The 26,256-nt window shown below is 38.9% G+C and overlaps 2 protein-coding genes across 4 annotated transcripts in view; one reads left to right on the top strand and one right to left on the bottom strand.

Annotated features, from left to right (window-relative positions):
- Positions 1 to 26,256, top strand: part of LOC144976963 (RAB11-binding protein RELCH homolog) — a 191,635-nt gene that overhangs the window by 54,466 nt on the left and 110,913 nt on the right. The window lies entirely within an intron of this gene.
- Positions 1 to 26,256, bottom strand: part of LOC144976965 (uncharacterized) — a 94,215-nt gene that overhangs the window by 5,945 nt on the left and 62,014 nt on the right. The window contains exon 3 of the mRNA XM_078921617.1: positions 10,555 to 10,690. Within this exon, the coding sequence (XP_078777743.1) occupies positions 10,555 to 10,667 (113 nt within the window). The 5' untranslated portion in view covers positions 10,668 to 10,690. The remainder of the gene's footprint in view (positions 1 to 10,554; positions 10,691 to 26,256) is intronic.

The raw sequence follows: 26,256 nt of genomic DNA on the forward strand, positions 1-26,256 counted from the left end.
AATTTCAGAAACAGTGATTCATTCAGAGTACGACAGTACGGCTGTTATTGAATCAAGTTTTATATATATCAAAGTCCAATGTGCCTGTTAGACGCTTAAAAATGTTTCAGTACTCTTAAATCACCATTCTTTGTCTCTTTACTCGGTCGTTAGTCACTTGTTCACCTAGTATTGTTTTGTTTTAAGAAATATATTATAATTAGTGGTAAACTGAAATACACACTATCGTATATAAGAAAAAAAAATATCTGAAAATGACATGTTCGTTCACGCAATACCACCAACCTCATCATCATCATCATCATCATCATCATCATCATCATCATCATCATCATCATCATCATCATCATCATCATCATCATCTTCATCATCGTCATCATCATCATGTCCATCACCACCACCACCACCACCACTACCACTACCACTACCACTCCCATCACCACCTTAACTAAATTGAATTATTAACCTAATGAAAACTGAAACATCAACTCCGGAAGAGCTTGAATCAACCAAATTATTTAGATAACAAGCTCAGTCTGGCCCCGGAAGATGGAGACAAAGATTTAATTATTATTAAAAACGCCGAATAAAAGAAATGCAATACGATCAGGTATATCAGGATAAATCACTCGTAAATTAAAGATTTCCGCCAATTAGCGACTTTTTTCATAAATCAAAAGATTGATTCACATTTTACATCCTAGCTACAATTTTTTTCTCTAACAATACGTGATACTCCACCGTTTTCATTTATTGGACAGAAAGTGGAGTCGCCAGATTAGATTTGCAAACCATGCCAGACAGGTCGTATAAAAAAATGCAAATGGTCTTTTAAAAAATGCCAAATATATGCTAAAATCCTCATTAAAAATAGAAATCAATTTTCATATTCGTCTCCTGCTGCCATGACTGTCTTGATTTAATACAGTTTGTTAGAGTTTCGGGTCAAAATTCAGAAGTGAGAATTGGTATATTTGTATAATTAGTGTTGTTTTGTCTGTCATAAAAGTAAAATTAGGTGATTCTAAAAAGAAATTGGCAAACTCACTTTTTTGAATTGCATACAAAATGCCAACCTGACAAGGCTGTTATTAATTGCGAATGCGAATCAGGCCTCAAATGCAACTGCTCTTTTTATGAAAACAACGTTTTGTGATCATGAGTAAAAATATAATTGGTCGCCGCTTTTAAAGGATTAAGGTGGAGCTAAACGTCTGTTTCTACGTCTGTGTTCTCAAAATATACCAGTTGTATTGTTGAATCAGTTTGGTAAATGAATGTTTGAATGATATGTGAAAGTGTAAAGCGCCGCTGAGCACTTCTGTGGATTTTGGGCGCTTTATTATAAATAAATTATCTTCATTATCATAATTTGTCATTTAGAAAAAACAAAAGTTGGTTGTTCTCCAACGTTAACGAACTTCTTAAAACATCCATAATGTATTTAATAAAAATAGCATATGAAGCTAATTTTTTTTGTCGACTGTATTGTAATACGATCAACTCTTATCATGTTGTTAGTTCGTTAACCATTAAATCTAAACTTAAACTATGTTTAAAGAGCGCGTTTTTGTAGCTCTTATTAAACAAAACAATAACAAAAAAAAAAAAAAAAAAAAAAAAAAATAAAATAACACCATGTTAAAAGCGATTTACAGTTTTTTGAAATGTAGATAAAGACCATATCTATGTTTTTGTCCCAATACAATGAGATATTTATCGATACCGATGCGATGAATGTTTTTATTTATCCTCACGAAACATAGCTTGTTGTGAAAACAAACAGTTTATGGGACTTTAGATCGGAGGACCTAGATGTTTGTGATGTATTCATTTATCATTCTGTCTATCCATCCATCCATCCATCCATCCATCCATCCATCCATCCATCCATCCATCCGTCCATCCATCCATCCATCCATCCATCCATCCATCCATCCATCCGTCTATCTATCTATCTATCTATCTATCATCCATCTATCTATCTATCATCATCTATCTATCTACTATCTATCTATCTTCTATCTATCTATCTATCTATCTATCTATCTATCTATCTATCTATCTATCTATCTGTGTACTGTCTGTGTCTGTCTGTCTGTCTATCTATCTATCTATCTATCTATCTATCTATCTATCTATCTATCTATCTATCTATCTATCTATCTATCTATCTATCTATCTATCTATCTATCTATCTATCTAACCATCTATTTATCCATTTATTTATGTATCGATCTCTCTCTCTCTCTCTCTCTCTCTCTCTCTCTCTCTCTCTCTATATATATATATATATATATATATATATATATATATATATATATATATATAGACGGTCTATTTACTTTCCCCCTTCTTTGTATAGGATTTTCTTATTTTTCATTTTCTGTTTTCTTTTGCGTGTGTGCCTGTGTGTGTAGAGTTGGAATAGACTTATGAAAATATCCGGAGGCAAAATGGGGCCATCCATTTGGTAAAAAGGATATGATCTTTTCACCTCGGAACTGTTTCATTCATTCATTGATTGTTTAGTTCTGAAACCAGCTGTGCTTAACACACATGGACCAAAACAGTGTTCTATACGAATGTATTCGACCCTGAACAGTGAATTCAAAACTAAAATGATAAGAAATCGACTACAAACTTTCAGTTGTTCTTTTTTTTTTCTTGTTGCAATGTAACAAAATATATTTATTTATTCTCCAACACAACAAATATATATGAAGTATTTACCCTGAGTTTTCGTATATTTGCGGCGTGTATATAGAGGGAGGTCTGACATCCGAACCCAATTATTGGCCTAGTTGTTGTATTTTGCGTCATTTTTGGAATTTTCCACTACAACAACGGGCCCATAATGAATTGAATTACCAGACCTGCAAATGAGTGCACGTCGATTTTTGGCTTTGAGTTTCATTTCCAACACCCAGTTCATTTGGATTAAAAACCGCTGTGAGACGGTGGTCACATTATAAGAGCGATGAAGACATAATATGTACATAGTTAAAACGGTTGAGTACAGAGCTCAATGTAAAGTTTAGTTGTGCAGGAAGAGTTGAAAGAGTTTGTCAAATGACCAAAGAGAATCACGGTGTTTGGTGCCATTTTATATCAAGGGGGTATCCAAAGATTAAAAGTATGCTTAAACAAATTAGAGACGGTCATTTGAAATAATCGATATTATTATCTTTGCAATTATTATTTAAAATGAACTTCAAGATTGAAGATTGCACGCATAGTAACAGAGTTGAATCTGAAAGTAGAGGGTATCTCCATGAAAATAGGATACCATTAGCGACTTATTGATCTCAGTGATCAGCAAATGACATTGGAATGGTAGCTTCCGGTAGATCTGTGTCACATGAGAGCTATTTATAGCCAGAACTATTTCCGTGTGGGATATGATGTTATCCGGAAGATAGTTTTCTTATTGGTTTGTCACTGCTGGGGGAGGGAGAAGGGGTGGAGATAGTTTTCTCATTTCTGTCACTGAGGGGTAGTCGGGGGAGGGGTGGGGGTCGTGGACAAATTACTTTGCCCCCCCCCCCGCTCCTCCATCCCCATCACACCCAGAATAAGTGGCTTCATCACATGCTGGTAGGTAATTCAACACGTTGAGCTCTATTTTGGAGTGAATCTTAACCGTCCGGATGTTAACGAAACATACTAGGACGCACCACAAACAATTAACCGGAATCTCCACTAATCGCGAAATTAAAAATAATTGGGTCAAATTATCCAGAGAGTCAGTTAATTATTCGTGACTTGTGAATCGATAAAATTAATGACTCATCATAATGAATCGGTGTTCACTGTTAAATTGTTGGCTGCATTAGGCAGACGCGGTGTTGAATGTGAGCTCTGATTATGGGAAGTAGATTCAAACATTAAAAGTGACCTATTACCTATTTTATATAACTCTCATAGCTACATTCAGTAAATGCCTGACCGACCAGCCGGGTCGGGGTCGCAAGGTAGCTTTCGAAAACGGACAGACTAGAAAATTACGTAAGAAATCAAAGCCAGACTACCAAAAGAAAGCAAATTGTGGGTTGTATTTAACAGTTCAACCATTAGGATCATAATATCTACAGTGGCGGTTCTAGCCTATTTACAGTGGTTGGGCAAAGATGATCCGGTCATATATATATATATATATATATATATATATATATATATATATATATATATATATATATATATATTATTTATTTTTTTTTTTTAATTATAATTTTTTTTTTCATCTTTAAAAAAATATTTCAACCACAAATAATCACATTCACAATGAAATGACAATACCAGTAGATTTTAATTATTCCAAACGTAATCAAAAAATAATCACGAAAGAGAATACAACTAAAAACTAAAGCGACGAGACATAATGCGACAACACCTTGACAATAGAAGTCCATTTCGTTCACTCGAAAAATTAAAGAGATGCTTTAATCCCTCAACGGCGAGATTAATATTTCTGTTACATTACTGGTTTTCAGTAGTATGTAGTAACCTTAAAGTTTTCATCGAGAAGCAACAACAGCGATATGACTCGAGTTTCATTCAGAGCTGAAATTGCATCATTTTTACTGCTGTCTTGGTGGTTAGAATGATTGTGCCGGTGGTGGTAGTGGTTGGAATAGTGGTAGCGGTGGTGGTGGTGGTGGAGGAGGAGGAGGAAGACGAGGCGGTGAGGGAGGATGTAATTATGATAGTGGTTTTGGTGGTGCTGTTGGTTAGAATGATAGTTGTGGAGACGATTGTTGTACTTGTTGTTAATATTGTTGTTGTTGTTGTTGTTGTTGTTGTTAATGATGATGATGATGATGATGATGATGATGATGATGATGATGATGATGATGATGATGACAACCACGATGTCGTCGACAATGATGGTTACCACCATACGATATTACAAAGTTTATTTAATCTTAGGCTTTCGCCAATAATTCACACAATACAATTAAGACAAAAGAATGTTATCAATCTCTCCTCATGCATTCGTTATACTATCACAATAACGACCGTGTTATCTTTACTCCTTCCAATGCTATCTATACAAGAGTGCTATGCTCCTTCCCCAACCAACCCCTAGCTTCCCGCCTCTTCGTCGCGAACTATCTTATGTATGTATTAGCTTCAGGACGGGCAAGTACGGAATCTGCCCACCCTTCCTTTAAACGTCTTTATTTCCTCTATAACTTAGAATTCAACTCTCTCCTTACTCAGAAGAGTATTTCTCGTATACTAATTCAATTGTTGAGAAAACCAAAATGGTGGTTGTATTAATATTTATTTAGTCGTGACTTTTGAATAAAATGTTTTGTTTTATTAGAGGAAATAAAATAGAAAATTACATTGTTTTGCAAAATTATTTAGTCTGGAAATAAAAATACAGCGGTAATTACTTTAAGAATAATAAAAAAAAAGAACTAACAAATTAATTTGTTAAAAAACAAAAACAAAAAAACAACAAAAAACAAATAAGAAAACAATTTAAATAAATGAGTTTTGAGAAGTACTTAAAGAAAACGAGAAAAAAAAAAAGAAATAATTTAAATGGATAAACAAATATATAAAAACAACATAAATTAATACTAAATTGATATAATATTAGTAAGTTAATAAATTTAATTCAATACTGGAACCTTCCCAAAGTCATTACATCAATGGTACCAGCACAAGTAAGGCAATAAATAAGAAAAAGTTCGTTTGCCAAAAGCTCTATTCAGTGTTCACTGTTCACTGGTTATTAAGGTGGGCTCATTTGAATTAGCCCGACCTAGTACAAGAGAGGCCAGACAGCAAAAATCGGAGTTAGTTCACCGTCAGGCGACGTGACGATGAGATGACGATGTGGGCGGAGTGGAGTGGTTGGGGAGGGGAGGTGGGGGGGGGGGGGTTGATAAAAAGAACAGGAGCGTATCCTGGTTTATGCATTACGGGGTGCATGGTCATTCGCAATCTATGAAAAATACACACAAATTGATTTCAGTACGAAGTATCAAGTTTAAGTAGTAACTTTTGAAATTATCTAATTTAGATTAGATTATTTCGGACCTGGTAATACAGCTTATAACTTGAAAAAAACAGGCTGGTATTTGCCCACCCTGCCCATTATTACCAGCCGTCCCTGAATATCTATATTGTTTTGTATATTGTATTGAGCTCTACAACTCACAAGTAGATGCGCTAACATATAAATGACGTCAAAAGATAAGTCCTAGTGCCAGGCTTTTGACATGATGCTTTGCGCTTTGCCAAAATGCTCACAATATTCGCCAGCCGGAAATAACGTACCGACACACAAAACTGTGCGTAACCTTGAACGTTTAGTCTGATTAATATAGTTTAGTGTGAACTGCCTATAATAATGGCTGGCTAAAACAATAACAAAGACCTGGGTGACGTCAACTTCCTTCTAACTACGTGGATCATACGCTACGGTCGTATAGCCTTCGTTCCCCCTCGTGGATCTTTACCTTGCAGTTGGTGAGGGGGCTTGAGGCACACGGGAGGGCAAAGGTGTAAATCCCGGTCGACCGTCACGAGACCATCCCGGGTATCGAGCCAACGAGCCACATGAGCTGCTCGCCCCGGTGTGTGACTAAATTTGATCCAAACCCGGTGCCCGAATAGCAGCCCTATCCCGGGCGCCACACTATTGTCCTTATGTCGAGTCCCAAACAGTCCCGTCAATGGCGAAGCGGTCTGCCGCCTAGCCAAATAATACCGCGTTCGTGTCGCCCGGGTCGTCGGCACGTCCGAGAAAAAAGCAAACGTCCCATGCATCAATCGATCCGCGGCCTGCCGATTGGAAAATGCGACGGCGGGGATGGCGAACTGACGCGTATATTGCCCCTGAACGTCGAGAGCCAGAGTATGGCAAAAAAATGAGCTTTTATCAAAGCTACTGGCCGTTCATTGCGTTGATATCCTCCTTTTACAGGAGACCCACCTTTATTCAGGCGCGCAATCTTCCCGATTCCAGATCCCAGGCTATACGGTGGTCCAACGCGAGGACACTTCGAGGCTCAAAGGAGGGGTTAGCGTTTACGCTAAAGATCCATCGAAGGTAAGGGTCATTGAGAGCGTAACGGACAGCAATGGGGTGAACCGAATTTCCGCGGAAGTAGGTGGACTGTGTTTGCATAATATCTACAAACCACCTAGAGCGACTTGGACTACACCACCGGTACCGGTGGTCAGCCATCCTTCCATCTGTCTGGGAGACTTTAATAGCCACCATCACGAATGGGGCTACCGAGACTGCAACGAGGCAGGAAGACAACTCCGCTCATGGATGGACTGTAATGATCTACACCTAGTGTACGATCCTACAGCCAAGGGTACCTTCCGGGGTACCCGCCATAAGAAGGAGTATACTCCAGACCTCACCCTCGTAACGAAAGGCGCGAACGGTGAACCGTTGCAGGTGAAGCGGACAGTCCTCGGGACTTTCCGCATAGCCAGCACAGGCCGGTTCTTGTCACAGCTGGGGTGACAATACCGAGGGTGCAGTCTCTCCCCACTTTGCAGATGGAATTTCAGGAAGGCTGACTGGGAGGAATTCAGTTCCTATATCGAGCAGGTCTGCCCTGCCATTCCTCCCAAGTCCAAGAATATAACCAGATTTAGTAGGCTACTGGTTAAGAGCGCTCAACGCTCTATTCCACGGGGCAAACGGAAATTCTACACCCCTTGCTGGACAGCAGAGTCGGAAGAGCTGTACCGAGAGTACCAGCAGACCCAGTCCCAGGACACAGCCGATAGACTACTCCAGTCTCTGGCAGAGGGAAGGAAGCAACGGTGGCAGGAGACCGTGGAAAGTCTCGACTTTACACACTCCAGCCGCCACGCTTGGCGTTTGATAAAGAAATTGGACCCAGATCGGAATTTCGCGAAGGCTGCACCGGAATGCGAGGCAGACACAATTGCCAAGAATATTAAGAACCGTAGCAAGCGGGTCCCTAATCAGGCTTTTGAGCGCGGTGTCCGCAAGGCGTACCGTACGATTTTGGACTCGCTACCTGCGGAGGAGTCGGACTGGACGGCCCCGTTCAGTCCCCGAGAAGTGGGTGCAGCCATTAGCGAAGTGAAGAACGGCAAAGCAGCTGGGATAGATGGTGTATATCCCGATATGGTGACGCATCTGGGCCCCAGGGCACGGGCCTGGCTAGCAGAGGCAATGTCTGACATCCTTGCAAACGGAAAGCTTCCACAAGTGTGGAAGCATGCGAAGATAGTTGCCATCCTGAAGCCAGGGAAGCCGGCGAAGGAGGCAGACAGTTACAGACCCATATCGCTGCTGAGCTGTCTTTACAAACTGTTGGAGCGTGTTCTATTAAACCGATGGGGGCCGGTCCTAGACGCTGCCCTGCCACCTGAGCAGGCAGGCTTCAGGGAAGGGAGGTGCACCACGGAGCAGGTCATTGCCCTTACAGAGCATATTGAGCACGGGTTCGAGAGAAAACAGCAAACAGGTGCTGTGTTTATAGACCTATCAGCGGCGTACGATACGGTCTGGTGCGATGGGCTAATGCTCAAACTTGCAAAAATCATAAGGTGCAAAAAGACCTTGAAGTTGTTCTCTTCGATCTTAGGGGAAAGGCAATTCCACGTCGCGCTGGGAGACGCCACGAGCAAAGTTAGGAAATTGAAGAATGGGGTCCCTCAGGGGTCGGTACTTGCGCCAATGTTGTTTAACGTTTACATTAGCGATATGCCGAACACTTCCTCCCTGAGGCTGGGATACGCAGACGACTGGGCACTCGTTACTCAGAGTAAAGTGTGGACCCGTCTCGAGAGCGTACTCAGCGAGGACGTCACCAGACTCAAATCCTACTTTGACAAGTGGTACCTGAAGATGAACACTTCAAAAACCGTGGCCACTGCATTTCACTTATGCAGTGGTTGGCACACCCGTAAACTGAATGTCCTAGTCGGGGACCAGCCACTCCCATATGAGCCGCGTCCAAAATACCTAGGGGTGACGCTGGATCGCAGCCTTACCTATCGGGTTCATCTCGAAGGGGTTGCCCGGAAGATAGAGAAGCGGAATAGTCTTCTGAGGAAGCTGGCGGGATCGACTTGGGGCGCTAGCCAAGCGCTCCTGAGAACATCCGCCCTGGCACTATGCTATTCCACCGCGGAGTATTGCGCTCCAGTGTGGGGTAGAAGCAGAAACGTTGAGCAGGTGGATGTAAAACTTCGCAAGTCGATGCACATAGTGTCGGGAACGCTAGCAACAACCCCTAGAGAATGGGGCCCGGTGATGGCAGCGATCCAGCCCCCCGATGTCCGGAGGGAGACCATTACGGGAAACTGGCTGAGTAAGATCAAAGAGAGAGGGAATGGGGATACCCCTCTCATGCGCATAATGAACGGTGCCCCCGTTTCGAGCCGAAATAAGTCCCGGCAACCCTTGTACGCAGAATCCCTGACTACGGACAGAGCTGCACATACGAGATGGAAGTCGGTTTGGACGAATTCAATCCCTCGTGGGGGCGGGGACCTACACTCCTCTAAGCTTGGTGAGAAGTTGCCAGGCTTTGATACCAGTAAGAGGAGACACTGGGTAGCTGCGAATCGGCTTCGGTCGAGGAGCTGCCTAACGGCCGGTGCGTTACATCAGTGGGGTCTAACTTCCTGTCCTTTATGTCCACGCTGTGGGCAAGAACCCGAAACGGCAGAGCATTTAGTCGAAAGGTGTGTTGTGACGATGCTACCGGGCGGGTTCGCGACGGTGCACGAATGCGGACCGGACTTTGCTGATTGGGTCGATCGTCATAACATAATAGTGTGAACCATAAGAAGCAGCAGCCATCGTTAACTTTGCCTTTCACCCGATACTAAGACTTGTATTTTGACGCCATTTATTGGTTATTGCACCGCGAAATGAATTGTCGTTTTCAGTGCCCAAGGAAACAAATTGATGTCCCATTGCTTGTACTATTGAATGCAACTCACATTTCGCTTTTTTAACGTATTTTTCTTCTTCTTTTTTACCCCCTGTTCTTTTTTTTCTTCTTCTTTCTCTTCTACTTCTACTTCTTTTTCTCCTCCTCTCCCTCCTCCTCCTCCTCCTCCTCCTCCTCCTCCTCCTCCTCCTCCTCCTCCTCCTCCTCCTCCTCCTTCTTCCTTCTTCTTCTTCTTCTTCTTCTTCTTCTTCTTCTTCTTCTTCTTCTTCTTCTTCTTCTTCTTCTTCTTCTTCTTCTTCTTCTTCTTCTTCTTCCTCTTCTTCTTCTTCTATTTCTTCTTTCTTTCTTTCTTTCTTTCTTTTTTTCTTTCTTTCTTTCTTTCTTTCTATCTTTCTTTCTTTCTTCTTCTTTTAATCATCATCATCATCGTCATCGTCGTCGTCTTCGTCATTATTATTATTATTATTATTTTATTATTATTATTATATTATTATTATTATTATTATTATTATTATTATTATTATTATTATTATTATTATTATTATTATTATCGTCATCATTAATAGTATTGATATTATCATCATCATTATTTCTTAACCGGACAACAAATTAACCAATAGCAGGCATACTACAGACTTACTCCATAGCGAAATATCCGCACGGCTCGTAATCATAAATGTCTGAATTGTTCATGTCGGCCTCCAAGTAGGCTGCCGACTCCCCTGTCTCACTTCCGGTCTCACCCTCCATCATGGATGGCGATTTGATGACAAGAGCTGTGGAAGACATATGAATGAAGAATATGAATATTATTATGGTAAATGAATGATATTGTTTTTGTCAACCGTGAACTCCGTTCTGAAAGTTAAATCTTAATTTTAAGTTAACGAACTTGAGCTCAATTGATTGGTTGTATTGATGCGAAGTAATTTCTAAAAGCGAGAATATTGATCGTAGTGATTTTTTGATAACGATGATGATGATGATGATGATGATGATGATGATGATGATGAGGATGATGATGGCGAGGATACTGCTGCTGCTGATGCTGCTGATGTTGCTGCTGCTGCTGATGATGATGATGGTGGTGATGATGGTATCCCAACGATAGTTTCCTAATTGGTGTCACTGCAGTGGAGGGAGGCCATCATCCTCCTCCTCCTCCTCCTCCTCACCCCCTCCCCCTCCTCCTCCTCCTCATCATCATCATCATCTTCATCATCATCATCAGCATCATTGTCGTCGTCGTCGTCGTCGTCATCATCATGCACTTTATTGACGTAATATCTCCCCACCAAGGCTAGCACACCGTGCCCTGCTCGCCACACATTTCAAATGTTTAGTTGATAAGGAACTCCTTTTTAAAGAGCTTTGACTTTGATCTCATTGAGTGAATATCGCTCTGTATTAAAAGCTTACTAATTTGTTAATATACTTTATGCGCCTGAAAAGGCCATGAATTTATCACCAGTTTGATGTGGGAAATTATCTAAATATATTTTATTTTATACATCGCTCCTATAAATTCGCCATTAACACATTTCCTCGCGTCATGTGCTTTTATGATCCGTTTCTCTGCAGACATTTTTATATCACGTAATTTATTCACCAGACATGGGAGAAGTCGTTACACCGTATCGCTAGACTGATCACATTTGGTAGGGAGAAATTGGAAATGTCGCGATTTAAATGGCACAGGTCATAGGGCTACCGACTCATTTGGGAGAGATTTATTGTCATATTCTGTTTCCTCAGTTTCGACACGTTTCTCTGTCTGGATTTTGTTTATTTTTTTTTTACTTTGGACTTACTTTTACTATTAACTTACTTCATCCCTACCTATCTACTTATCCAACTACCCACCGATCTACTTACCTACCTGACCACCCGCTACTCAGCCACCTATCCATCCACCCATCCATCCGTGCTTCCATCGATCCATGCTTGCATCAATCCATCCTTCCATCCATCCATCCATCCATCCATCCATCCATCCATCCACCCATTCTATCTATCTATCTATCTATCTATCTATCTATCTATCTATCTATCTATCTATCCATCCATCCATCCATCCATCCATCTATCTATCTATCTATCTATCTATCTATCTATCTATCTATCTATCTATCTATCTATCTATCTATCTATCTATCTATCTATCTATCTATCTATCTATCTATCTATCTGTGTATTTTTTGTTCTTCTCTCATCCTGTTCATCCCTCATCCGCTCCTCCTTTTCATCCTTTACATAACCCTCAATTTTCTTCGTGCTCCCACCCTTTCTTTTCCCTTCCCCTCGCCTCAATCACTCCCTCTCCCTCCATCTCTCTCCCTCACCCCTCTCTCTCCCTCTTCCCGCCCCCCCCCCTCTCTCTCTCTTCTTACGTAAATATCATGACTGTTTCATTTAGACAGATTTGTTTTGATTGTTTTGTGGGGAAAAAAAACCCAAAACGAAATAAAACAAATCTAATTGCCAAACCTTTAGCAATGCCTGCCAGATTAGCTTTGAAAACCAATCTACATATCTCACGTAACCTTTTGCTATCCTTAACTCTTTCCAGACGTGGTTCGACTTTGTTTTAACTTGTTATTTATATCGTAACGCTTCCGTCAAGACAGTACTGTTGCGACTAGCGGTTCGTAGAAAGCAGATTGAACCCAACATGAAAAGTATTTATAATCTGATTTGGACGGCTTTCCCTTGATTGGTGACAAATCAATAATAGGATTCAATAGTCTGATGTCACGTCCGTCCAGCAACGAGCAGCTTGGTTCTAAACAAAGAAAATCGGTACTTTTTATTCTTCATGATAACTAGAACTTTTTCACGTGCCATGTTGTGATATGAATGTATAAAAGCCAAAACATGATCAGATTTATAATGTTCTTCTCCTCTGGATGCATTTTTATGCTCGTTGGAGAAGTATTTCATAAGGGCGTCCGCCATTGTTCCGATAGTTTAAAACCAGGTACTAAGTTACTATGCGTCATAACGAGGAAGTGACGTCACGACTGTTGAAGCCTATTATATTATAAAGACGGAACCACACGGGACTTATATCCAAACGTTGTGGTTTGTGCCCCTCAGTTGGTGTGATTTATCATTTTCATTCACCCGGAGAAACATTCGAAGCCTTGAGAAATGTTTTTTTCGTCTTGGTATCCTTGTATCCTTCGTTTGTAAACACAATGCCAAATACCATTCCAACTCCTTTTTCTTGTGTGCGGAAATTCCTCTTTCGGCATTGAAATTCCTACGAGTGATGTCTGAAACTCCTGTGAGCCAAATTTAAAGTTGCTGTCTCTGGTTAAGTTTCATGCAGCCTGATACTAGGAATTGTATTTTGACGTCATTTATAGGCCGTGTACACCCGTAGCCATCGTAAACTAATAGACTGACACAAACCATAAAATGACGTCAAAAGACATGTCTTTGGCCACAAAAGAAAACAACCCGTGAGTTATATTCAATAGATCAACCAATAGAATCACTTGTTTCCTTGACCACTACTAGCGACAACTCACTAGGCGCTGCCCAATCCTAAAATAATGACGTCAAAAGATAAGTCCTAGTGGGTTCTGGTGTCAGTCTATAAGTTAACGATGACTACTGTGCACCGCCTAGTGAGTTGTCTGTCGTTAGTATAGTAGTGCTGAAAAAAACTGATGATCCCATTGGATGACACGTTGAATCCGACTCATGTTTTTTCTTTTATGATCATGGACATGTATTTTGACGTATTATTTTGCTCAGGGTCAGGCTTTGAGTTTATGAAGGCTCCGGTTTGACACAACTCAGTGGCAAAATCAGCGACAAACGGATTCCCTTAATCTGTACGGGAAGACAAGAAGATTGCCCCTTATTTATTTTTACATAACGCATTTGTTCACTTTCTAGCGTTATTGATATAAAGTAAATGACAAGTTTCGTGGGCAATGTTTTGTGTCTCATATTAAACCTTACAACTGTTAAAAAAAAGGAATGAACTTGAAATAGAAAACATAGATATAGAATCAATGAAGATGACGTCACTCGGTTCTTTGCTATTGTATTTCGCTCGCCAGCACCTCTAACAGATTATAGACATTAAAGGTTACACATAATTTGTGTTCTGGTATGAGTGATCTGGCGGGTGGAACATGTGATTATTTTACTCACCGCGTAGCATTAGTAATGAAAACCAGCGTCCAACAAGTAGCGTTGACAAAAGCTTCTAATAACTCGGGATATCCCACTTATAATTAAAATTCGACCATTTAAATAAAGAGAGAAATTATTTTAACAAATAATAATTCAATGTCGCTGTTGAAGGGTTAATTTTCCTCAGGTCAATGAGTGTAAATCGGGATTCACGCGGGCAGCACTCATTAGCACATCCTCATCGCATAAAATTTAGGATTTTCTCGTCACGACAAATTTTTCGAGAGGAGTTATTCAACAACGAACAAAAACAACAACATAAAAAAACAAGCAAAGAAAAAAATTAAAGATCAATACAGGTAGAATAGATTAGTTGGTGTAGAATGATTGACGATGACGTCACTCTCCTCATTGATATTTACGTGACAAGTTTTTTCTCAATAAATTCTATGCATTTTAAAGGCTACCCATAGTTCTGTGCATTGGTTACGTTTGTTTTGACGGATAGAAAGGGAAGCAGAGGTTTTGACGTCACACCTTCCTCTCTTCCTGTTCAAATTCCTTTGGAAGTATGTAACCAGTCCTCCGGATAATGTGGAAGTAATGAATATGTTTCTTATTGAATCATATCTATAGACAGAATTAAGTTGACGTCACTCAGGTCTTTGTTATTGTTTTTTTTTTCCCATCCGCGTTTATGAGTAATTCTCACTAAACTGTATTAACCTGACTATAAACGTTTAAGGTAACACAGAGTTTTGTATGTTGGTCCGTTATACTTCCGGATGACAATGTTGTGAGCTTCTTAGCCAAGCGCACACTATCTATAGAAAGAATGAAGTTGACGTACTCACTTGTTTAAAAATGTTTTTAGACCTCCAATTGGGTGATTAGTTCTCATTTAAATGTATCAGAGTATAAACGTTACAAAAGTTAGACATATTTTTGTTTGTTGGAACCTTTCATCTTGCGGGCAGGTGTTGTAAGTATTTTAGAGACAGAATGGTGAACAAATCACTTAAACTCAACTTTGAAAACAACTAAGGCAACAACCACTAAATACGCAAACAATGACAGCAACATCAGCAACAACAACAACAACAACAACAACAGCAACAACAAATACTTTTTAAAAAAATACTAGCAACAATAAACAAGACTTTACACAAACCAAACGAAAAGTGGAAAAGCACACATAATCTTATGGCTGACATCTGGAGAAATGATCGCTTCAGAATCGATCAATTATATTTTAAACACTCGGCTGTCAAGTCCTTATTTTAACAACAATAAACAGAAGTATCATCAACAACCCCGAAAACGAATATTGTCAACCGACAAACACATAATTTACATTTTTTTTGCTGCACACTGACAAAACACATTTTCTGCATTTTGGCCAGGGAATTTTTTTTTTCATAATATCGATGGTACACGTTTAAGTAAAATACTCACCTTTCTATCCACTATATCAATCGCATCAATACACAAAATTGTGTTTAACCGTATAAAAATGTATAGTCTGATTGATACGATTTTGTAAGAACTAATCACTTAACTGGCGATTTAAAACAATAAAAAGCTGACTGACATAATATTTATTACTTCTATATCGATAGATTGAGACGATCCTCAATTTGTCATAAATCTTTGAACCCGAGACCTCGTAGCAGTAAGACGTTTTAGTTGAAGACGTTTCGATACGTTAGGGGTCGTTTTAATATCTATTAATATCGACAGTTAACTTTTTTTTTTTAATGACCAAAATGAAAACATGAAAGAAGAAAATGTGTTTTGTTAGTGTTTGGCAGTTTTTGTTTTCGCGACCTATTAAATATCTGGTATAGGCAGGACATCATAATTAACGAAAGCAAAAGAATACGTCTCTACGAAGCCCTTGTGTTACCAATACTGATCTACAACTGTGGTACATGGAGATTACCGAAAATGAATTTAGACAGTCTGGACTCCATACACAGAAAACAACTCCGTCGAGTCTGTGATATGGCCAGACAAGATTAGTAACCTAGATCTCTACGACCATTGCAGAGTACGCCCTGTCAGTGATAGAATAAAACAATAAAGATGGAAACTTCTTGGCCTCATTTCTCCGAAGAGACCGTGACATACCGGCTTAGACAGCAATGAAGGAATACTTCAATGCCGGGAAGAAATACCGCGGACGAACTCCAACGTCTCTACCAACAAAACTAAATGCCGTCCTGAAGACATACCATCGTCTGCTCCAATCAGCACCAGGAAAATTTGTATCTTCTTTACAGCTACAAAAAACTATTCCATCAAAACTAAAGACGGAACATGATCTGCTCGCTCTTAAAACGTTGACACAAGACAGGATATATTAAAAAAATATAACAAAAGAATCCAACAAGCAGAGGGCATGCTGACAGCCACGCAATTCACTGCAAGTGTCCTAGAGCCTGCGTAGCCAAGATCACCATCAGCAGTATTCTCAGAAGAATACCGGCAGTTCTCTGGAAAGATACACGTTTAAAAAAAATTTGGCCAGAAAACTCGTCCTTCAAATCAAGTATCGATCTACTTTTTAAAAACGACTCTCAGGGCCATTTTAATCGATCGATATTTGAAGTGCGATTTTTCTCGCCAAAATTGTTTAAAAATTGTTCTTGTTTTATTCAGAGTTCGACAGAAGCGATATTCTACATTATACCCGCCCGTAAGATTAGATGGTAAAACACAGCGCTTCTCACACTTTGTAAACGTTAATTATCTCGGATAGAGCCATTCATCATTTCTCGTTAACACTAATTATACACATCTCGTTGAGAGAAATATATATTGCAAACAAATCATAAACACCCCTACTTTTTCTCGTCTTTCTCCCAATCACCTTCCTCCCGTAAACTTTATTCGGGTTGTAATAAACGGTTCCTGTATTATGCATTATATTCTCAAACTTCTCTGAAAATTTCAACAAGGAATCCGCTATAAAATATGAAATTTAGACCCGTCTTGCGGTCTCTAACTTAAAATTTGATAGACCAATGGGTATGGTGTGCATAGTCCACTGATTTTCATTTTCAGAAAATGCCATTCAAAAGCGGTCACTTTATGTGAATTGTTTGGTTTTTGACTTTAAAGAAATCACTGGAAATTACTTTTTATCATGCATCTTATAATACTTTATCAATAACAGTAAACTCTATCTCGTATACCAATTCCGAATTGGGAACAATTGAATAGAATCACATGACTCGACAGTTCATGTTTGACTTTTAACAGACCAGACGTGTTTTGCGTTTTAAAAAAAAATCAACATGTATTATTCCTTTAAAAAAAATTATTATTAATAAACTCCCCCCCCCCAAACAAAATAAAAGAAAAGAAAAAAAAGGGAAAAGGCTTCATGGTCCTAAAAGGGACCATGGACCTCAGTTTGAATACCACTTCATGAGCTAGAGATATTGACACACGATCCAAGTTAACCCCAAGGTCGAGTCTGGATACTTATTCTTCGATTTTATTAAAGTTTGATATTAATGCGAGAAATAAAAGAACGGATAAAGGGGAGGGGAGAGGGTGGGTTTTTTCTATCAAGACTTAATGTTCTATCTCAACCCGAGCTTATTGTAACTGAATGGTCATTTGTAGAAGGGAAATAAAAGCCAAATCAAAAAAATAGATTTAAAAATTAGCAAATACCCCCCCCCCCCCAAAAAAAAAAAAAAAGAAGAGAAAAGCAGATGTGACAGGATAAACCACCTGGTCTTTGTAAGATCATAATATTGTAGTTGATAAGACAAGAAATTCCGGAGTTTTATTCATGACTTATTAAAGACAGGTGCCCCCTTACCCTTCTCATAGGTTATACACACTATTCATATCTACCATTTCATTTTGATCATTCTCAGTAGTAGTATCTTTTTATAAACCTGCAAGCGGTATGATATCAAGAAAGCATATATAAAAAAAAAAGACATACTCATTTTTAAAAGAATCGGAAAATCTTTAAAATTCATTTATTGATTTATTACGCAGGGTAAATATTTTATGCACAAATAACAGCCCGCAGGTATTTACGGTCGATCAACAATATTGTCATTTATGGAGTAAAGTTTGGCAGAGAATTCCAATCAATACCTGTGCTACGAGATTTCTCTCTCCATCCTTTAGTTGGAATTCAATATTTATTAAAAAGAAAATAATAATCGCCCACGTTATAATATTTTCACTCTAAACGTTTCTAAATTAACTTGGGTATTCTGTGTATTTATAGATCAGGTGTTTGTTTTGTTTGTTTTAAGGGTTTTACGGCGCTTGCAACAAGATCATGTGTGGCATGCATTTTGAGAGTATTGGGAAAACCTCCCCACCGTTTTTTCATGACCAGAAAAAGATGCGTGATCATAATAATAACACAAGTCAAAGTCAAAGTGATGCTAAGCTGCTAGAAGCTGCAGTCTGTAAAAAGTAATAAACAAAAAGAATGAATATAACAGCTTAAAAAAAAACATCAAAGAACAAAATATCAAACACGGAACGTTTCGGTTTCAAAACCATTCTTCAGACAACAAAAAACCCCCCAAAAACATTGAAAACATAAATACGTTACTAAAATATCGTCCTGTCCTCTCTGTATACAAATCTTGGAATGTAAACAACTGTAAAAAAGTAATAAACAAAAATGACTATAACATCTTCAAAACACAACAAAATACCAATCATTGTAGATTAAGATGACGCCCGACTTGTATGAATCAGACCATGAACGTGTAAGGTTACACATAGTTTTGGGAGTTGGTACGTTATATATATTCTGCAGACGGATGTTGTGCGTTAAAAAAAAACAACAAAAAACGCATAGGATCAATTAATTTTTTTAGAGCCATTAGCTCCATGGAGCAGGAGTTTATTCCGGTTTCTATAGCGTGAAACGGACAGTAGTAACTGCTTTGGGGGGATGGGTTAGAAAAAAATTCTCGAATGCACCTGGGATCGATCTCGGTCCTTTTGATTTTAAGGGCGAGTGTTCTATCAACTGAGCTGTCGGGAGCCCCTCCCCCCTACCCATAGTAGTGCGGGGCGGTCCTTGGCAAGCTTAAGGACCACGGTCCTACGGTCCTTGGGAAATGAAGACCGCAAGGACCGGTCCTAGGACCGGTCCTTTTCGACATTGAACATTCCTGAGAGACTGTTGGAAATTCGAACCGGTTTGACCTTTGAGACCATGGGATCGTTCATTCTTGAACCGTTAAAGACCGCTACACGATGAAAACCGTGGTCTACAGGAGTAAAACACACGGAGTAGTCACACTCATTTCAAATTGTAACCTAATTAGAGAAGAGGGGTGATGCCTTCTTTATTTGCTCACCGTACTTCATTGTTACTTCGATAATTTAATAAAATTTGAAATTTATCCCCATTAACGGAGATAATGGCATCGCCCAAGGCGTTGATCGAGTTGTTCGTGGCGTTGATACACACACGCAACTCCTAACCCCCCCCCCCCCCCCCCCCACACACACACACATTAGAGGGCAGCGAGCATTGAAGAGTAAGAGAGAGACGTGAAGTTATAATAAGAGGGGGTGGATGAGGTAATAAGAGGGGTAGATGGTGACTTTTCGCCAGATCTAACAAACTCAGCTACCCATTCATTGCTGAGTAGACAGGGATTCAGAAAAAAATCGACTGCACCCGGGATCGATCTCTGGCCCTTTGCGTATAAAGAGAGTGCTCTATCAACTGAGCTGTCGGGGTCCCCAAATATTCTATTGGACTTTTTTAAAATTCAGACGTTATAACTGGGTTTTTTGGAAGGAAGAAACTAATGAAACTCATATTATTTGATTAGTAAAAACACCAACGAAATTTTAATATTATTGTATTATTTTAAATGACAACACTGCGATAGAAAGGAGTGGTGACAAGAGATGGACAAAAGAAAACAAAAAATCGGATTTGCTACTTGCTAGGTTCGACACACACACACACACACACACACACACACACAAACACACACATCTTTAGTAGTCACATACATTTCAAACAATAACCCATTAGAGAAAGAGGGTCATGCCTTCACCATAGATCATTGTCATTGCGATCATTATGGTGTAGTAAATTTTGAAATTTACCCCGTATAATGGAATCGTCCAAGGCGTGTGCCTCCTGTTCCCCCCATCTCACACACGAAAGGGCGGTTTGCGGAGTGGAGGTTGGTGGTCGTCTGCCTGTATGGTCGTCTGTGTCGTTTAGTGTATGGCAAAGGGGGTGGGTGCGATTAATTAAGTGGGATGGGTGGTGATTGGTGGAAGATAGGCAACCGAAGCAACGAATCGCTGGGGCAGGGTTGCCAGTTTGGCATTTTAAATGCCAGATTCCAAAAATCTGGCATTTTTGAAAACCGTTTGGCATTAGAAAAATCATTTGGCATTTGGCATTTTCATTTGGCATTTTCTTTTCTTGTATATTATACTTCAAATGACACCTTTTCTTAATTATTTCTAAACGCGTAAAAACAAACATCTTCACATTTCTTTTTCATTCTTAAAATCCAACCGTGGTGTAGTGGTTTAGCACTCCACTTAGTAGTCAGTAGGTAAATAATTACCCCAACAGGAAATTTTGTATAATTCAAAAAAAAAAAAAAAAAAAACAAAAACAAAAAAAAAAAAATAAAAGAAAAAGAAAAGAAAACACGCAAGCCACCAGGATATGATAGTAAATTGTCTATCAAAATAAAGTAGTTTTCTTAGTGGGGGTGGGAGTCAACAGACTTTGGCATCTTTTTGAGTGTTTTGGCATTTTTTGAGTCTTCCCCTGGCATTTTGTTGAAAAATAATCTGGCAACCCTGCGCTGGGGAAGTAGTAGGCTATGGCGCGAGACCGTAGGACCGTGGTCCTTGCAAGGACCGCCCCGCACTAGTTGAAAGGTGATAAGAAGTGAGGACCGCCGCCGATCTTCCCCTAAGGGACCGGTCTTCGGTTCACAGCTAAAAGACCGTCGGACCGCGGTCTAGACCGGTCTTCAGCGCGGCACTACCCCATAGTATAGCATCAATAGTTGTGGATATTAGACCAGGCGTAGAATGCGATGACTGTGATGAGAAATAAAATCATATTGTTTTCATTTTGGCCAGAAAAAAAAAATATTACTTCATATTGGTAGGTATTGATACCCCATCCCCTTTACTCGCAGAAAAGTAACAAGGACAAACTATATAGATAAAATCAGAACCAAAAAAAAAATGTTTTTAGGGCTATTTTCTAAAAAGGATTACAATGATATTATGTCATTTTTGGAGTGGAGTTTGGAAGGGAATTTATATTCAATATTGATGCTATATCTCTCCATCCTCTTGATGAAATCCAATCATTTTTTAAACCAAAAAGAAGGCTGCCTTTGTTACATTCTCTCGCGTACGTTTTAGAATTGACATAGAAGGAACGAAATTGACGTCATTCAGCTCTTTGTTATTGTTTTTAGCCAGCCATATTTTTTATGAGTAGTCCTCACTAAATGTTTAAATCAGACTCTAAACGTTTAGTTTAAGGTGTCACATGGTTTTGTGTGCTGATACGTTATATCCGGCTGGTGAATCTTGTGAATTTTTTTGCCTGAACGCACAGCGTCAATAGGTTTCCTGCTTTCAAATATCTACTAGATGTGCTGTATAAACGATGATTTTGACCTGAAGGTTTCTACTTTATATATCAACAGATTAAGATGAACACCAACTTGTCAATAAGTCTTAAAACCTGAGACTTCTTTATAGGCTTTTAATAGGTGGGGGAACTTGGGTGGTGGTGAAGGTGGTGGGGGGGGGGGGGGGGGGGGGGGGGCGTTAGCTATCTTCCAGCCCATCTGCACCTTTACGCTTTCTGTCTTGAATAACATACCTGCTCCTGGGATCACGCTATTGAGTAAAGATGTGACATCAAGCTTTCATCGGCAGATAAGTAGATATCAATAATAACATTCAATGGAAGCTTCTAATTTAATTTACGGAGACAGATGATGTACACGCTTTGTATTTCCCCTTTGTCAATAAAAGACGATGGTTAGATAAATGGGAGATGATAGCATCGCCAAATATAGCACCACTTATTATTTATTTTTAATGTGCATTATCGAGAGCAATATTAAAAGATACACTGATGTCTTTGATCCAGTGGTGAAGAGCTATGATGATATCATATATATATATATAATTTTTTATTTTTTTTGGTGGAAATCCAATTTGAGTAATTCTTGGAAGATGGGGGGAACCCATGAAACATTAATGCGTTTTTCCCCAAGCCAAAGCTATCCTATATCAGTTTTATTATATCTTTGTCTGAACCATATTGAAAAGGCACAATATCATACATTAACAAGAAATGAAGTGAGTTGGAAAGAAGACAATAGATAGTATGCGCTTGGCTAAGAAGCTCACAACATTGCCGTCCGGATGTAAAACAGACCAACACACAAAACTATGTGTAACCTTAAACGTTTATAGTCTGGTTAATACAGTTTAATGAGAATTATTCCAAAAACATGGATGGCAAAAAAAAATAAATAAAAAAAATAACAAAGGCTTAAGTGACGTCAACTTCTTTCTATCAATAGAGAATAAAATTTCGCGGCAATGGGAGCTCGAACCCGCCACCTTCTGGTATGACAACTCCACCTGGCCGGGGAGAGCGTGGCTCTACTGTCTGAGCAACTCAGATTTATCCTGCGTTTAATATTTCTAACTCGTTCCCATTGTATGCTCCCAGGGGGTAATAAAAAATCTCGACTTTCTCCGGGAACGATCCAGGTCCCTTGAGTTCGAAGCGACTGCTCTTCTGAGTTATTTGGACCCCCATTCATTAACCGTAGCAAATGGTTCACAAATTGTGAACGTTTCAGACGCGAATCCTTCATCAGCAAGAAAGCTAGGGAAACGAAGATTCTAAATGGTGGTATTATTAAAACCGACTTCAACTTGTCAAATCAATCGGGATGGCTTCAAGTGACACAATGCAAGAAACGAAAAAGGACAAAACAAGCCGACGAATTGAGATTCGAGGACACGCACGATCTTTGGATTACTAGATCGATCCTGATTCGAGTTCCGGTTTTTGCGGCGCAAAACTGATTACTTAGAAAAATGCTCTTTAATCACATTTTTAAAAAGCCGCACTCAGGAATGAAATGGCTACCTGGTCGCTTTTTATTAAAGGCGTGATTAAATTATTATTCGACAAAGACACCTTAAACTATGGGTCTTTTCCAAGAACTTAATTTGACTTGCCGATAGCGGGTCTCGAACTGGAGATCTACAGATCCAAAGTCCATTGACATACCACAATGCTGCAGTGCGTGTATGTGGTCTGGTGGTATGAGCTCAGATCAAAAGATCCTGGATTCGAGTCCTGCTCGGAGCGGCGCATAGTCGAGTCCTTGGAAAAGGCTCTTTCCTTTAATTCTCTCACCGTACTCAGGTGTAAAATAAGTACCTGGCTATAAACAGCGTTGTCTCTGTCGTAAAAAAAAATGTAATATTGCCTAACAACCGTGTCATGACTCGTACTACATTGTAAGTTTTGCTGTTGGCCAGGGATCCTTTGTAAAGCGCTTTGGGCTCATGTAGTGGGTATTGTGCTGTATCAAATACTAAATCTCAAGCCATACATAGCTGCACAATAGTGAAATAATTATCTCTAATACTGCTTCTCGAATTTTTATTTTCAAAGGAAATTTTTAATCATTTATTTTAAACGTGACCTTGTCATTATAAGCGGATTTGTCTGTTTGTTCTTTATACGAGTATATTGCGATTTGTCCGTATTTTCTGTACACATTGCAATTTGTATGTTTGTTCTTTACATATTGCGTTGTTTGTTTGTTCTTTACACTTTTCGATTTGTCAGTTCTTTACATATTGCGGAATTTATTTTGACTTTATTTTATTTCTATGTTCTTGTCTAAAATGCGTAGATACTCGTAAAATGTAGATTAGTTCTGTAAACGTTACTCTTTTTTACTTCACATTTGGTTTAGTGAGTGTTTATGGTTTAGCCTGCCCGCCAAATGTTTTTAATGGCGTGAAAATTGGACCTTACGCGGAAGAGAAATTTGCATATAGATAATAGGATTCAATAGTCGTAACGTCACTTCCTTCCTAATGACGCATGGTAACTTAGCAACACTGGCTCTAAACTATCGGAACAATGGGGACCGTTGAATATTCCCGGTGAGCATAAAAGCGTATCCATAGGAAAAAACCCCCATAAATTTGATCATGTTTTGACTTTTACACATTCTGATCACAAGGCATATGAAAAGTTCTAGCCAGCATGAAGAATAAAAAGTAATGATTTTCTTTGTTTAGAACCAAGATGGCCGCCGTTGCCAGGTGGCGTGACATCAGACTACTGAATCCAATTGTAAAGATGCATGCAAATTACCTGAACTCTGTTATTTGTTTGAATATGAATAATCCGTAAGACTGTTTAAAAAATAAAAATAAACACTGGGTATTTTCCCTTCCGCTTAAAATGAGGAGCCAGTTGTAATGAAAAGACAATAAGGAAAGTTAACAAATTTGCTATGGGAAAACTAGAGGTAATGGGTGAAGATATATTTTTTCCTTTTCTTTTAATAGCAGACTTTAAAAAGTATTGAATAAAAATTCCGATATCATCTTTTAAAAAAGAACAAAGCTCTTAATATGTAACGTTTCGGACCCACATTTATCCTCAGCCAACAACAAAACCAGTAAAACGTTTTAACTTTATCATTTTTTCCCTTAATTTTTTTTGATTTTATGACATTATGTTGTTCTTTGTATTATGGGTTGCATATATTTTATTTTACTTTTCTTTGTCGCTCTTCTCGTTGTAGTTCTTGATTAGTATTAAGATGATATATATAATGATGCTTGAGTATAAGATGAGATAATGTAGATATTGATGATATGGTAGTGGTGAATGAGATGATGATGATGATGATGATGGTGTATGATGATGTGAGATGATGATGATGATGATGATGATGAAGATGAATGATGAGATGCTGCTGAGAGATGTTAGATGTAAGATGAGAGATGATATGAAGATGAGATGATGAGATGATAGAAGAAGGAGAAAAGAAGAAGAAGAGAAGAAGAAGGAGAAAAAGAAGAAGAAGAAAGAAGAAGAGAAGAAGAAGAAGAAGAAGAAGAAGAAGAAGAAGAAGAAGAAGAAGAAGAAGAAGAGAAGAAGAAGAAGAGAAGAGAGAGAAAGAGAGAGAAGAGAGAGGAGAGAGGAGGAGGAGGAGGAGGAGGGAGAGTAGTATTATGAGATGAAGATTTTATTGCAAATGGGGGATGAAAGCAACGGCGTATTCGCACACGTCAACGAATATTATAACGCACGAGTATATCATTCAAGAATCGATACAAAACAGATGCAACTATTTCACACGTAATTAAATTTTCCTTAGTAAAATGGCCTGGGAAAAATGCCAAAGGGTTCCAAAGACGACGAGTTGAATAAATGAATGAGTGAATAATTTTTAAAAAGGAAAGAACGATAATAAAGGCATGTGTGTGCACAGCAAGGCGACGTGGTGTTCGTCTTGGCTCATTGGATATTTATTACAGCCCTTGGTATCGTTATCATCATCAAGTATCGTGTACACCATTGTATTGCATCGCCAATTTTCCTGAGAGGTTATCGAAAATAGGTTAGCGAGCCAACCACCGCAGTTAACATTAATAATGTTCCGATTGCCTTCAATCCGTTGCTTTCGTAGCTTGTTCTTCGTATCGATGATATGCATTTATCTAAAAAAGAATTGACATCCGCCTGCCGGATTTAACGTATCATCACAAAAACAAAAAAAAACCCAAAAAAAAAACCAAAAAAAAAAAACAAAAACCAAACAAAACAAACAAAAACCCAAAAAACCCAAAAACCCAACAACACCAAAAACCACCCACAAAAAAAAAAAACAAAAAAACAAAAACAAAACAAACAAACAAAAAAAAAAAAAACAACAACCCAAAACGATTTATTACTTTAAACGGTTATAGTCTGATTGATATCAATCATATATTGAGAACTAATAATTAAATAGCTGTCTAAAAAAAACAATATCAAAGAGCTGAGTCACGTCCGTTTATTCCATTTATTGATGCTTTGCGTTTGGATAAAAAGCTTCACAATATCCGCCAGCCGGATATAATGAACCAACAA

The sequence above is a fragment of the Berghia stephanieae genome, chromosome 7, assembly GCF_034508935.2.
Source record: "Berghia stephanieae isolate SIO BIC M18660-M18661 chromosome 7, UCSD_Bste_1.3, whole genome shotgun sequence".
In the NCBI taxonomy this organism is placed as follows: domain Eukaryota; kingdom Metazoa; phylum Mollusca; class Gastropoda; order Nudibranchia; family Aeolidiidae; genus Berghia; species Berghia stephanieae.